The 13,138-nt window shown below is 41.3% G+C and overlaps 1 protein-coding gene across 4 annotated transcripts in view; it reads left to right on the forward strand.

The window, feature by feature from the left end:
* SLC25A17 (solute carrier family 25 member 17) overlaps positions 1–13,138 on the forward strand; it is a 59,656-nt gene that overhangs the window by 26,643 nt on the left and 19,875 nt on the right. The window contains exons 2-5 of one of the 4 annotated variants that reach the window (XM_064283465.1): positions 265–552; positions 5,177–5,237; positions 8,133–8,199; positions 9,494–9,645. In XM_064283465.1, coding sequence (XP_064139535.1) covers positions 5,183–5,237; positions 8,133–8,199; positions 9,494–9,645 — 274 coding nt within the window. In that variant the 5' untranslated portion in view covers positions 265–552; positions 5,177–5,182. Of the gene's footprint in view, positions 1–264; positions 553–598; positions 628–5,176; positions 5,238–8,132; positions 8,200–9,493; positions 9,646–13,138 lie in introns of those variants that run through there. The other 3 variants (XM_064283464.1, XM_010599313.3, XM_023559899.2) reach the window with 3 other exon arrangements.

A 13,138-nucleotide genomic window follows, 5' to 3' on the forward strand; every position in this document is an offset into this window, starting at 1 on the left:
TCTTTTTTCACTCATTCGCTCATGAATGTCTTGTTTAGCAGTGTGGTATTGTCATGGATTGAATTGTGTCCCCAAAAAGTATGTGTCCACTTCGTTAGGCCGTAATTCCCAGTAGTGTGTGGTTGTCTCCATGTCGTGATTTTCCTGTGTGTTATAAATTATAATCTCTGCCTGTGGTTAAAGAGGATTAGGGTGGGATGTAACACCCTTGCTCAGGTCACATCCCTGATCCAGTGTAATGAGAGTTTCCCTGCCCTTGCTCAGGTCACATCCTTGATCCAGTGTAATGAGAGTTTCCCTGAAGTGTGGCCTGCACCATCTTTTATCTTACAAGAGATAAAAGGAAAGAGAAGCAAGCAGAGAGTTGGGGGCCTCATACCACCAAGAAAGAAGCACTGGGAGCAGAGCACATCCTTTGGACCTGGGGTTCCTGCGTGGAGAAGTTCCTAGTCCAGGGGAAGATTGAGGAGAAGGACCTTCCTCCAGAGCCAAGAGAGAGAAAGCCTCCCCTGGAGCTGACGCTCTGAACTTGATCTTCTAGCCTCCTAGACTGTGAGAGAATAAATTTCTCTTTCTTAAAGCCCTCCACTTGTGGTATTTCTGTTAGAGCAGCACCAGATGACTAAGGTATTATAATGCTGAAGTAGATTGGAGAATTCAGCTGCTTTTTGTTAAACCTAGACATTAAAGTGATTTGTAAAAATAAAAAACAATCACTTTTCCTACTATTTCAAATTTGGGAAATAACGGTTATTTTTCACAAAAACATTATTTACGTTAACATGATATAGGCTTATTGTTACTTTTAAATGAGTAAGCTGAAAATTTTCTCTCAGCTTTAATTTTTAGTACAGTAAATATTGCTGGATACGTACAGTCCACATAAACAAAGGCTCTGTAGGATCCTCAGTCGTTTCTAGGAGCGTAAAGGAACCTGAAACCAAAAACCAAGCCTGTTGCCATCAAGATGATGCTGACTCAAGGCAACCCCACGTGTGTCACAGATTTCTGCTCCATAGGGTTTTCAATAGCTGACTTTTTGGAAGTAGATTGCCAGGCTTTTCTTCAGAGAAAGGGACCCTAGGAACATAGGATTTGAAAACTGCTGCTATAAAGCAATGAAAATGAATGAACTATAATTACATGTAATGAAATAGATTAATCTTAAAAATATAACATTGAGAGAAAGAAGCCACACTATATCTGTCTATGTATATAGAGACCATTTATATAAAATTCGAAAGAGGCAAAACTCATTTATAGAAGTCAGGTGACCTTGGGGAGGGGGTAGTGACTGGAAGGAGGTGCAAGGGGGTTCCTGGGATTTAAGTAGCCTGTGTTTTGGTCTAAGTCCTGGGCCTACTGGTGTGTGCGCTTTGTGGAATTAATTGATTTGTGCACTTTTCTGTATGTATGAATTAGATTAGAATTGACAAAAAGCCCCTTGATCACGTAGACTGGCAAAAAAATCCTCAGGTAACCAAAGCAGAAGAGCCTTCTTAACCCTTTGGGTTTCTTCCTCCTGCTGGCCCCAGTAGATTTCCTGTGCTTTCTTGTGAGCTCAGCTAAGCATTTAAAGGGGGTTTGTAGATTTTTTCAGCATTTCTAAGTAACATCTACTATATGTCTATGTAGTTGAATGGTATGTGATCGGATGTTATACGAACACCATTTTATATACAGGCTGTACCTGTGTTACCACAACCCCCGTGAAGCCTATTCTATTAAAACCTTATCGGAGTGCACTTCTAGTCGTCTCTGTTGAAGCTGCTTCCACTGTTGCTGCTGCTGGCTGTTGCTGGAGCTGCTGGCAGAGGCTGGAGAAAAGGGCAGCAACAGTGGCTTAGGGGGTTACCTCGGGAGTGGAGCTAGAGGAAGTGAGTGAGGAGGCAGCAGAGCGTGCTCAGCCCTACCTGCTGTTCCTCTCACCTGAGAAGCAGGAGCAGCCAGGGCCCCCAAAGCCGCTGCCCACCTGCCGCCAGACAAAACCCAAGAGCAGGCACCCAGAGCCATGTCCTCATCTGAGGGCAGCAACCACCAGCCCAGCTAAAGCCGCACCATCCCTGCCCTTGCCATGCCCATCAGTGGGTTTGTGGTCTTTTGAAACCATTAGGCGAAATAATAAACAAAAGGAGAGCTGATTTCTCTTTAAAAAAAAAAAGAAAGGAAAAAAAAAAACTTATGGGACCACGAACTATATGTGGCCGGACGCTACCCAAAAGGACATTATGCGATGCTTGACTGTATTTTGTTGCAGGTTGTCTAGTCACCATATTGGTGGAATGGAAGTCCCCTGTCCACCCTTAAATATTTAATCCTTACATTTAAACTTAGCTTTAAACCATCTTCACTCAGTCTTTCCAGTTATAATAAATTTTTAAAACTCTTACTTAGTTTAACTGACTTTACAGTTTCGAGTTTAGTGCTGAGGAGGTAAGAGAACCAGTGGGCTCTTTGGGCTAACTGTTCTTTTTATCTTGATATAAGATGTGCTTCACTTTTTAAATTTCTAGGTAGATAGAGCAGGGGCTTCTAAGTTAGGAAACTTCAGGTGTTATTTAAAACTGTCAGAGCAGAGGGATGGGGGTGTCCCGGAGGTGATTCGGTTGTTGGAAAAAGTAGTTTCTAGATAAGACTTTGCTGCAATACCACATACAGACATGTACCATGCGATGGGCAGTGAATGCCACAGACATAATGAGCCGTCTCCAGCTCTCCTGTCCCCATTTTTCTTGGAAAATGCCTGAAGAGTGAGCAAGAATGCTGAGAGCATGGATCTGTAGACTGTAAAGCTTTGTGAGTCTGGCGTTCCTTAAGACATTGAATATCTTCCAGTCCTTATTAAAAAAGAACATTTATGTATGTCATCAACAGAGCATAAACGATGGTAGAATGAATTTAATAAACATTTAATTGAGAGTCCATGATGTGCAAAGATAATGAATATTCTCACAATCTAGTGGAAGCGTTGGATCTCACCATACAAGTGCTTGTTTAGCAGTAGTAGTGGTGTCAGAATTTGTCCAGATGCCTTAGGGATAAGAACCAGGATCAGCCCAAGGCTGGTTTCTGTGAGGTGGAGGTCATACCTACCTCCACTCTTCAACCTTTTTACCAGTTCTGGTACCAGCCACTCCTCCTGCGGTACTCTCTACTTCTCTTCTGGATTCGATAATCCATTGCAGTGTCCACACAGAGCTCACAGACCATACTGACAGTTAAGTGGTTTATTAATGAAGTAACAGGGAACAGCTTCGGATCAGGATCAACAGGCTACAACTCAGGACCAGGAAGTATGTAGGCAAAGTCTGGAAGGCTCCCTCAAAGTGGAGAGCACATCCCTCCAGTGCAGGACAGCTCTCTGAGCTCCTCTTGGCTTGTGCAAGCAAGCAGGCCCTTCACTCTACCATGCACACACCCTCTCAGCCATGCAGGTCTCCTTTCAGGCCCCTCAGGACAGACCTTTTGACTGTGCACCTCCCCTCTCAGCCGTGTAGGCATCTCTGCTTTTGCCTCCCTGCTGTCAGCCCCTATTGCTAGATGACCCAGCTCACAGCCAGTGTAGCAGCTTCGTTCAGTTCTCTTAGCGGCGTTCCTAGCAGCAGGTTTCTGCTGTCACTGCCGGCTCTGCCACACGGCCCCTTCCAGGCCTCTTGTTGTTACAGCCCTTGACCCATGTTACAGCTATTTTAGGAGTTTCCTTACCTCTCTCCCTGCTGCTGCTCTCTTCTTTTCTGTCTTGACTTTTCTCCTTTTCCCTTCTTCTTGAAACTTCTATTGCTCTGGCTGCATATATAAGCGAAGTCCTTGTCAATTTCAAGGCATGGCCCTTGTCAATTTCAAAGCAGGGCCGTGGACTGACCAATCCCCTTGGTGGACCATAGTTGCTTCGTTTGCATAGTCTATAGTGTATTGAACAATCCTGCAAGTTGTGTAAAATAGACCAATCACAGGGCAGGCTGCAGCTCTGGGCCAGACAAAAAGTATCAAGCCATCAAGTTGTTCATGGCTTACCCAGGAAATGTCAATCAACCTGAATGTAAGTTAAGAAACCCTCTGGGCTAGAAAACTAAGGCAAAGATAACTCCTTGAGGCTTAGGGGGAAAATCTCTCAAGCCAGTTTTCCGAGGAACCAATGCAGAAGGCCACATAAAGGAACTTGTTTCACCACAGTGCTATAAGAGAGAGAGAAACAAGTAGAATGGTAACATAGGGGAATGAACAAATAATTGCAGACTCACAGGTAGGGAGGCAATACTTAATCTGCGTTTTGAAGAATACTGATGGTACAATACACTGTTGTTCCTTGTCAAGCAGGCTAACCCATTTAAGTTGATAAGAGGCCTGGCAAATTTTTGTACATATCTTTAAAATTGACCTACTTCCCAGTTGTTATCATGATTAAAATATTGTCTGTAACCATCATGGGATCAGTAGCCTAACACTTGGATCTGCTGCCTGAGAATATACCCCAGTGGGCCTGCATCTGTGTTGAGAACTGTAAACCCAACTGTGGGTCTCGTGCATATAATTTCATCCCTAAATGTTATGTTTATAGTTTTTTATCCGTCATAGGGTCTTATGAATGCAAAGACTGGTTGTTTGCTTCTTTCCCCCTGAATAATTTTTGTTTGTCACTGTGTTATCTTGGATGAAATTTTTATAGAATTTTTAGCAAAGAGATTGTCCCTATTTTATTAAAAAGGCAAGTAAAAGTCTATTTTCAACAATAATTATTACAGTGCCCTTTCATTTTGCAGTAAATGTACTGATTAAGCACAGGGAGTAGAAGTTTGTGTCTTTCTAGTTACTGGATATTTTGATTTCTAAGTGAGCATGTTGGCAGTGGCTGACCTATAAAAGATGAAAAGCTGTATTGACATGTGTGGTAGGTTGCAAACCCCTAAGTTTGTCATTTCCAGGGACCTACGATACTTTCTTTTTCAAAATCAATAGAGAAGAATTTTTTTTTTTCTGGGAAATTAAATATTTCTGTTGAGGTCCAAACAGTAGGTGTTTGAACAATACTAATCCCAGTAGACTAAAACATCGTATGTATTTGTTCCCTGAAAAGCCGGTTTGATGCGTTGTTAATATTGCAGTCTTATTCATTTACAAGTTGTGACTCGTTATTTGTGTGGTATTATAATGGCTAACAGCTTTTTAAACTTTTCAGGGAAGCATGACAGCAATGACAGTGTTTTTTCCTTTGGACACAGCTCGACTTCGACTTCAGGGTGAGTATTTATCTTTTGTAGTAATCACAATCCCGTTCACTTGGTGTCAGGAAGCAAACACGTTTTTCTATTAAACTCTAAATTAACGTAAGGGTATTGTTTCTTTAGCAACTCACAGTTGCCTGTTTTCACAGGCTTTAACGTTAGTCATCACTGCTGTCTCCTGCTTACCAGAGTCATTCACGGACGAGTCATGGCCTGAGCCATTTTCTAATCTGAGAGAACCTGAGTGGGCTGGCACTAATAATGTTGAATCCCTGCAGTTCTTTCTAATAAGCCATGTGACTTATTCTTAGGCACAAAGTGAAGAGGTTTTTTGTTTTGTTTTTGGTTGAGGGGAGGTTCTCAGAAGAGAAGGGAGAATAGGAAACATTTTTTAAAAAGCAGCTTGCGTTGAGTCGATTCCGATTCATGGTGACTCTGTGTGTGTCAGAGTAGAACTGCGCTCCATTGGGTTTTCAGTGGCTGATTTTTCAGAAGTAGATCACCAGACCTTTCTTCTGAGGTTCCTCTGGGTGAACTCTAACCTCCAACCATTTGATTAGAAGCCAAGCCTGTTAACTGTTTACACCACCCAGGGACTCTATAGGAAACATCCCCCCCCACCCCCGTTGTCATGGAGCAGATTCTGATCCTTGTATAGCAGAGTACGAAACACACCCCTGTTACCCGTTGCCATCGAGTCGATTCTAACTCATATTGACCCTATAGGATAGAGTAGAACTGCCCCATAAAGTTTCCAAGGAACGCCTGGTGGATTTGAACTGCCAACCTTTGGGTTAGCAGCTGTAGCACTTAACCACTGTACCACCAGGGTTTCCGTAGTGGAGCAAAATACCCACTGTCATTGCTAATCTGGATGATATTCAGTGTTTCATTGCGAATCCAGGCACGAGTCCTGATTTGCCCCTTTAGCTTTGCAGGACTATGCAACTCTCTACTTGTTGTTTGTTTCCTCAGTATTTTTCAGCTTGAAATTATAAACCTATATCAAGCTTACATGAAGACATAAGGGTAAGGTTAGCTCTGAATAAATTAATCCCTGTGTTAAAACCCTCATGTCTACTGTTTTAAATTAATTTTAACTTTTTGAATAGGTAATACTTCAACACGATTCAAAAACAAAATATATACAAAGGTTCAGTGAAAAGTCTCACTCTTGTGTGCCCCCTTCCCCCTTCCTCTCCCCGGCGGGTAATGTTTTCATTAGTTTCTCAAATAGCCTTGCAGAGTTTCTTTAGGACATTACAAGCAAATAAGAATATATATTCTTAATTCTCTCTCTTACACAAAAAGCGTACTTTAAAGAGACAGAAAGGGCCACATGAACCAGAGACTACATCATCCTGAGACCAGAAGAACTAGATGGTGCCCGGCTACAACTGATGACTGCCCTGACAGGGAACACAACAGAGAACCCCTGAGGGAGAAGGAGAGCAGTGGGATGCAGACCCCAGATTCTCATAAAAAGACCAGACTTAATGGTCTGACTGAGACTAGAAGGACCCCGGTGGTCATGGCCCCCAGACCTTCTGTTGCCCCAGGACAGGAACCATTCCCGAAGCCAACTCTTCAGACAGGGATTGGACTGGACAATGGGTTGAAGAGGGATGCTGGTGAGGAGTGAGCTTCTTGGATCAGGTGGACACTTGAGACTATGTTGGCATCTCCTACCTGGAGGGGAGATGAGAGGGTGGAGGGGGTTAGAAGCTGGTGAAATGGACACGAAAAGAGAGAGTGGAGGGAGAGAGTGGGCTGTCTTATTAGGGGGAGAGTAATTGGGAATGTGTAGCAAGGTGTGTATAAGTTTTTGTGTGAGAGACTGACTTGATTTGTAAACTTTCACTTAAAGCACAATAAAAATTATAAAAAAGAAAAGACATTTAAAAAAAAGCATGCTTTACACATTGTTCTGCACCTTGTGTTTTTCATTTCTATGTTCAGATGCCTTCTCAGTCGGCGGGTTGGGAGTGTCTTCCTTTTTAGGGCTGCAGAGCTGGTGTAGATGCACCATAACCTGCTTGTAGGTTCTTGGGGTCTTTTCTGTTCTTTGGCTATTACAAACGATGATGTAAGAATAGTCTCGTTCATGTGTCACTTCGTTTCTATAAATTCTATGGGATAAATTCCCAAAAGTGGGATTGCTGGATCAAAGGGTACATGTGTTTGTAATTTTGATAGTTTTGATTGCCTTCTATTGGAGTTTACTAATTTGCCATCCCACAAGCACTACTGGTAGCAATTTTAATTCTTAGGAAATTCATTAATTTCCACACTTTTATGTTCTTCAAGTGTTTTTCATTTGTGGGTAGGAAATTTGAAGCTAGTTGGGGTGGGTTTTGTTTTTAGTGTGAGTGCCAGGACAAGCTGAGTGCTCATCCTTTTGAGACCTTTTATTTTATAGGTTTAGGAGACAGAACACAAAGCTAAAACTTAGGAAGCCTGAATTGTAATCTTGGCTTTGCTGCCAGCCAGCATGGAGCCGTTACAGCTCTTCTGTCTCTAGTGTCTTCTGTAAAAGGAAGGTAGTCATTTCTTTCCTCTCTACTTTATAAGGTATCAAGGTAAAAATGAGAATGTGTATATATATTGCTTTGGGGAAAAAAAAAATAAGAGAGCCTTATGAAATATAAGAAATACATTTCTTCTTTCATATCTTTGGGAATTAGGAATTGAATTAAAATGTTTTATGGTTCATGAATAGCAGATGAAACCTAAGGAATCTATAGTTGGGGAAGGCAGCACGTGGCTCCACAGGGGGCCCATTCAGTTCTAAGGCAAACTAGGGAGTTCAGAGAATAGGGGAGGTAAATAGCATCTCAGTGAAACTTGCTGACGCTAAAGATAATAATTCCCAGAGGATCTAGTTTGAATGTATACTCTTTGCTCTTGTAGTTGATGAGAAAAGAAAGTCTAAAACTACACATATGGTGCTGCTGGAGATCATTAAGGAAGAAGGCCTGTGAGTACGCCTCTTTTCATCTTTGTTACATAAAGCATCTTTGTAGGAGATTCACGTGCTGACAATACCCCTGTACTCTCTTTCTGTCCATTCTCATGGCCTTATAGTATTTGTTGAATAGCTTCTAATTGCCTAACTTGTAAGTACATAATTGTTTTCAATTCTTTAATGATCTGTGATTGAACATCTTGATTCTTGATCGTAAAGTCTTCCTTGAAACCAGTGCTTTGTTTTAGCTACAGTAAACCGAAGAAGGTAATACTTGTTTAGTTTGTTCTTATCAAGTGTATCCAGACAGATTGTGTACTTTCTTGTGTCGTTGTTGTTAACTTTTCATTTGGACATCATTTAAAATTTATAAAAAGTTGCAAAAATAAAATTAGTGCAAAGAATACCAGTATACCGTTTACCCAGATTCACTTGTTAGCATTTTGTGCCATTTGTACACACTTCTCTCACCTTCTCCTGCCTCTCTCTGTTACACACACAGTCACATACACACATTTGTTTCTGAACTATTTGAGGATAAGTCACATATATCCAAAGCCCTTTACCCCTGTGACATGGCATTTTTTAAGAATACAGGTCGTCCCCCACTCCCCATTTTTTTAATAGAATGTTCCTCATTTTAAGTTTACCTCCTGTTTCTTCATGATTAGATGGAGGTTATGCATTCTTGGCAAGAATAGTGCATAGCAATATTGTATCCTTCTCAAGGTATCGCATCTGGAGTCTCATATTGTCCACCTGCCTTTATCAGTGGTTATTTATGATTTCTTCGATTCAGTGTAGCCACTTTATGCTACTGTTTTTTCTTCCCAGTGACTGTGAGCAGTCTAGGGGGAGATACTTTAAGACAATGCAAATATCCTTCCCCTTATCAAAACTTCCTCCTAAATTTACCATGTAGTTTCAAAATGATGATTTCCAGCTCTGGTGTTCCCTCTGCATTTCCCAGTCCTGGCCTTACATCATAAGCAAGGTTTATTTACTTGAGTGATGTTTTATTAACCAACAGCCATGGGAAAATTATCTCTAGTTCTACTCAAGGAAGTTGGAAGTGAACAGTAAGTCAATTGAATTTGTGTTGTTTCCTTGGTATCCTTAATGCTAGAAGAGATTTCTTGATTTGGACATCCTCCAGGATATAAGGTGTGTTTACAGCTTGGGGCCCACTGTAGTGTGCAAACGAACGTTGAGAGTACATAAGCGGTGACTTACCTAGGACTTTCTGTGCCTGTGTCTGTTAGCTTTTGTCCGTGATCTTTACTTTGCTTGTCGTATTTTCCCCTAGCTTGGCACCATATCGAGGGTGGTTTCCAGTTATCTCCAGTCTCTGCTGCTCCAATTTTGTCTACTTCTACACTTTTAATAGCCTCAAAGCAATCTGGGTGAAAGGTCAACGTTCTACTACTGGAAAGGATCTGGTCATTGGATTTGTTGCAGGTAACAGGGTTTTCTGAGTATAGAATGTTTTTATATTTTAGTATTTCTCTTGTAGTCCATAGATCCTCTAAGATTATTTTAGCACAAAGTAATGCAACAAAGTAGTCATTTTTCTAACTTGGTTTATATCTATCCTTGTAAGCCCAAGAGGAAGATCATTAATCCCTGTTTAGCAGCCTGTACCTAGAGTTTATGGAAGTTAAAGTCCCTTAAAAAAAAAAAAGAGGATCACAGTATCTTCTCTGCTTACTTTACAGAATTCTTTTGATTGAGGTTTAAATGAGATGTTTAACATAAACAGGACCAGCTACATAATTTGTAGGGCTCAGTGCAAAGTGAAAACGCAGGGCACCTTGTTCAAAATTTATTAAGATACCAAGATGGTACATTGGTATCTCCTGCCTGGAGGGGAGATGAGAGGGTAGAGGGGGGTTAGAAGCTGGCGAAATGGACACGAAAAGAGAAAGTGGAGGGGAGGGAGTGGGCTGTATCATTAGGGGGAGAGTAATTGGGAGTATGTAACAAGGTGTATATAAGTTTCTGTGTGAGAGACTGACTTGATTTGTAAACTTTCACTTAAAGTACAATAAGAATTATAAAAAAAAAAGTCAAGATGGTAACACCAAGAGTGTCAAACCAAGCCTGGCACAGGTCACACACCCATGATGCTGGCCCTGGATGTGAAACCATTGAGTCATATGTGGGGAAGTATTTCCGTGCATACCACAGTGTAGTTAGTACCCTGAGAACTGTTTATACTTGAGGGGTTCATAGGAGATTTGTAGAAGGAAGAGAGGTCACTCACTTTTGGCTGGAAAATAGCAGCTTGTAGAAAGCAGTGGCTCTTGAATGGGGCCTTCTGGTATCAGTAGCATTTGTGAGGGGCTAGGGGACAGTTTCCCTATGCAGGGGATTGTAGGGAATTGAGAAAATGCAGGACCGTGTTTAGAACAGTAAGTTCTCTAATTTAGTAAGGTCAGTGTAGGAACATGAACAATAAGGTTGGAGTGGTAAGTAGGAGCCAGATTTTAGAGGGCTTTAGAATCCTGTCATCTGAGCATTTAGACCTCAGCTCAGGAGCACTGGGGAGCCATTAACTTCATGTTGTGAATATTTAGTTATTGTCTGTCCCCACTTAGTGAAATATGAGCTCCATGAGAGCAGATATCTCATGTATTTCCTCCCCTCACTGCAACATTTCCACAGTGCCTGGCATGTAATAGGTGCTCAATGAATATTTGCTGAATTAACAAAATATCAGTGGAATTAAATAGTCAGGGTCTTATTAAAGAGATGGGAAGAAAGTGGATGCATTTCTTCTGATTCTTTGTGTTATCCACTTCAGCCTGTAACTAAATTAATTGCTGTAAGTGTTGCGCGTTGAGTGTTGGGAGTCCCTGAGTGGCACAAATGGTTAAGTGCCTGATCACTAGCCAGAAGGGGGTGGTTTAAACCCACCCAGAGGCACCTCGAAAAACAGGCCTGGCAGTCTGCTTCGGAAAGCCTTGACAGCTGTGGAGCATAGCTCTACTGTGCACACGTGGGGTCACCATGAGTCAGAATCAACGCAGCGGCAACTGACAACAACATTGAGTGTTAGTATTTTGGGGAATCACTCTTTGATATAGTCTTTGAAAAAATTACTGTTTGGGGGCCATATAATTGAATAATGTAAGCGTTCATTTGAAATTAAAATGATTTGATTGGAAAACAGTTACCAGACAAGGAGTATTCATGGGCTCCCAGTCCTCTTATCCACCTCTACTGAGACCACCCCTCTAGTTTTTGGTTTAGTCTCTGAGCCTTTCTTCTGCTTAATACTCTCATATTAGTCTTAGGTTGATTTTGATCTAATTAACTTTCACTTGGACCAACTTTTGCATGTACAGTATAATAAACAGGATTTCATTCTCTAAGAAATGAATGAAGAGTTGTAGGTAAACAGCTCAAGATAGAAATCCGGGAGTCATCGTAGGCTATTCATGCCCTCCTGTCCTCCACATCCGTGTGGTCATCAGGAATCATCAGTCTGTCTTGAATCTATTCCCTTTTCCCCATATCCATAGCCACTGCTGGAAATCCAGCCTCCTCATCTCTCACCGGGCCTAGTCCCCTTGCCTCTAATGTCTTTCTCACTAATCCACGTTCCGCAGTCCTGCCCAGGCAGCTTTCAAACGGTCACAACTGAAAGAACTTAGGTTTGAGATTTGTTCACTTGAAAAAAAAAAATTAGACCAGGGTTATTCTGTAAAGAAGGAGCCTTATTTTTTACATAATTACAATGAACAACAACCTAATATGATCTTCTGTACTGGACAACAGTTATCTGTAATATATTGATTTCTGATACATCTGAGATTACTGTAGTTTTATATGTTTTTACATATAAGGATGGCTCATTCTCAGGGACTAAGTCCTCTAGCATTCCATGAAACTTCTAAGTTGTGGAATATGTGTCTGTTATTATCCAAAGCCATTGATTTGCTGAATCTGACACCCAGATACCCACCAGGTAGACACCACCCCTTATTATTCACTTTTGCTCTCCCCTGCTTATTTCCTTTATCCCAATTTATAATTTTAGTGAATTCCTCCATATCTAACACAGCTGGGACTGGTATAGTGGTAGCACAGTTTGTTTTAAAAGTCAGAGTACAGAATATAACTAGCCTACTTACTTTAAATATTTTAACTTACAATGTATGAATATATACTTTTCCTTTCTTTTTTAGGTGAAAATATACACAATAAGACATAGACCCATTCAACAATTTTTACATGCACAGTTCATTCGCAGTGGTTACTCTTCTCCCTACCTCTGCCCGTATTCTTTTACTACCGTTAACTTAGACTCTCTGCTCCTTAGAATTCTTGTCTGTGTTTTAGAGTTACTGTTGTCTGTTTAATTTCATACAGATGTATCTCTAAAAGAGCACAGTGCTCAAGGCGAGCATTCTTTATTAAATGAGCTAAATTGTTAGTTTAAAGATGATTTCATGCGATATTTCGATTCAAGGCTTAAATTTTTTTTCAGGCAGTAGATTTGGGTGCTCCTCCGGTCTCAATGTATTCTTCCAGTTTTTTTTGCATGTACGCGGCCAAGGCTTTTCCTTGGCATATGGGTTCACTGATGGGGATCCTGGGCTTTCTTCTTCAATAACCCGTACCTATAATGCTTTGCCCACAGTGACAGATAAGCAATAGGTTTGAGAGCAGACCCTGTTCACTTTGAAGCAGAAAACTCAGTGGGGTGGGAGTAGAAGAACACGGGCATCTAGAGAGGAGCCCACTGGACACAGGCACTCTGGGCACTGTGGGCATCCGAAAGTGTGTCTTATAAAGGGAAAGAAGAACACGAGTCTGTCTGGTGAGTCCACTATATGGAGCTGGTTAAAGAGATCTCACTGTAAAATCATTCTCATTCACTCACATCCTGAAATGTTCTCTTAAGTGTGTGAGGGAAAGGTGGAATTACAGCTGACATGCAGGGAGA

The sequence above is a fragment of the Loxodonta africana genome, chromosome 4 (genome assembly GCF_030014295.1).
Source record: "Loxodonta africana isolate mLoxAfr1 chromosome 4, mLoxAfr1.hap2, whole genome shotgun sequence".
Classification (NCBI taxonomy): domain Eukaryota; kingdom Metazoa; phylum Chordata; class Mammalia; order Proboscidea; family Elephantidae; genus Loxodonta; species Loxodonta africana.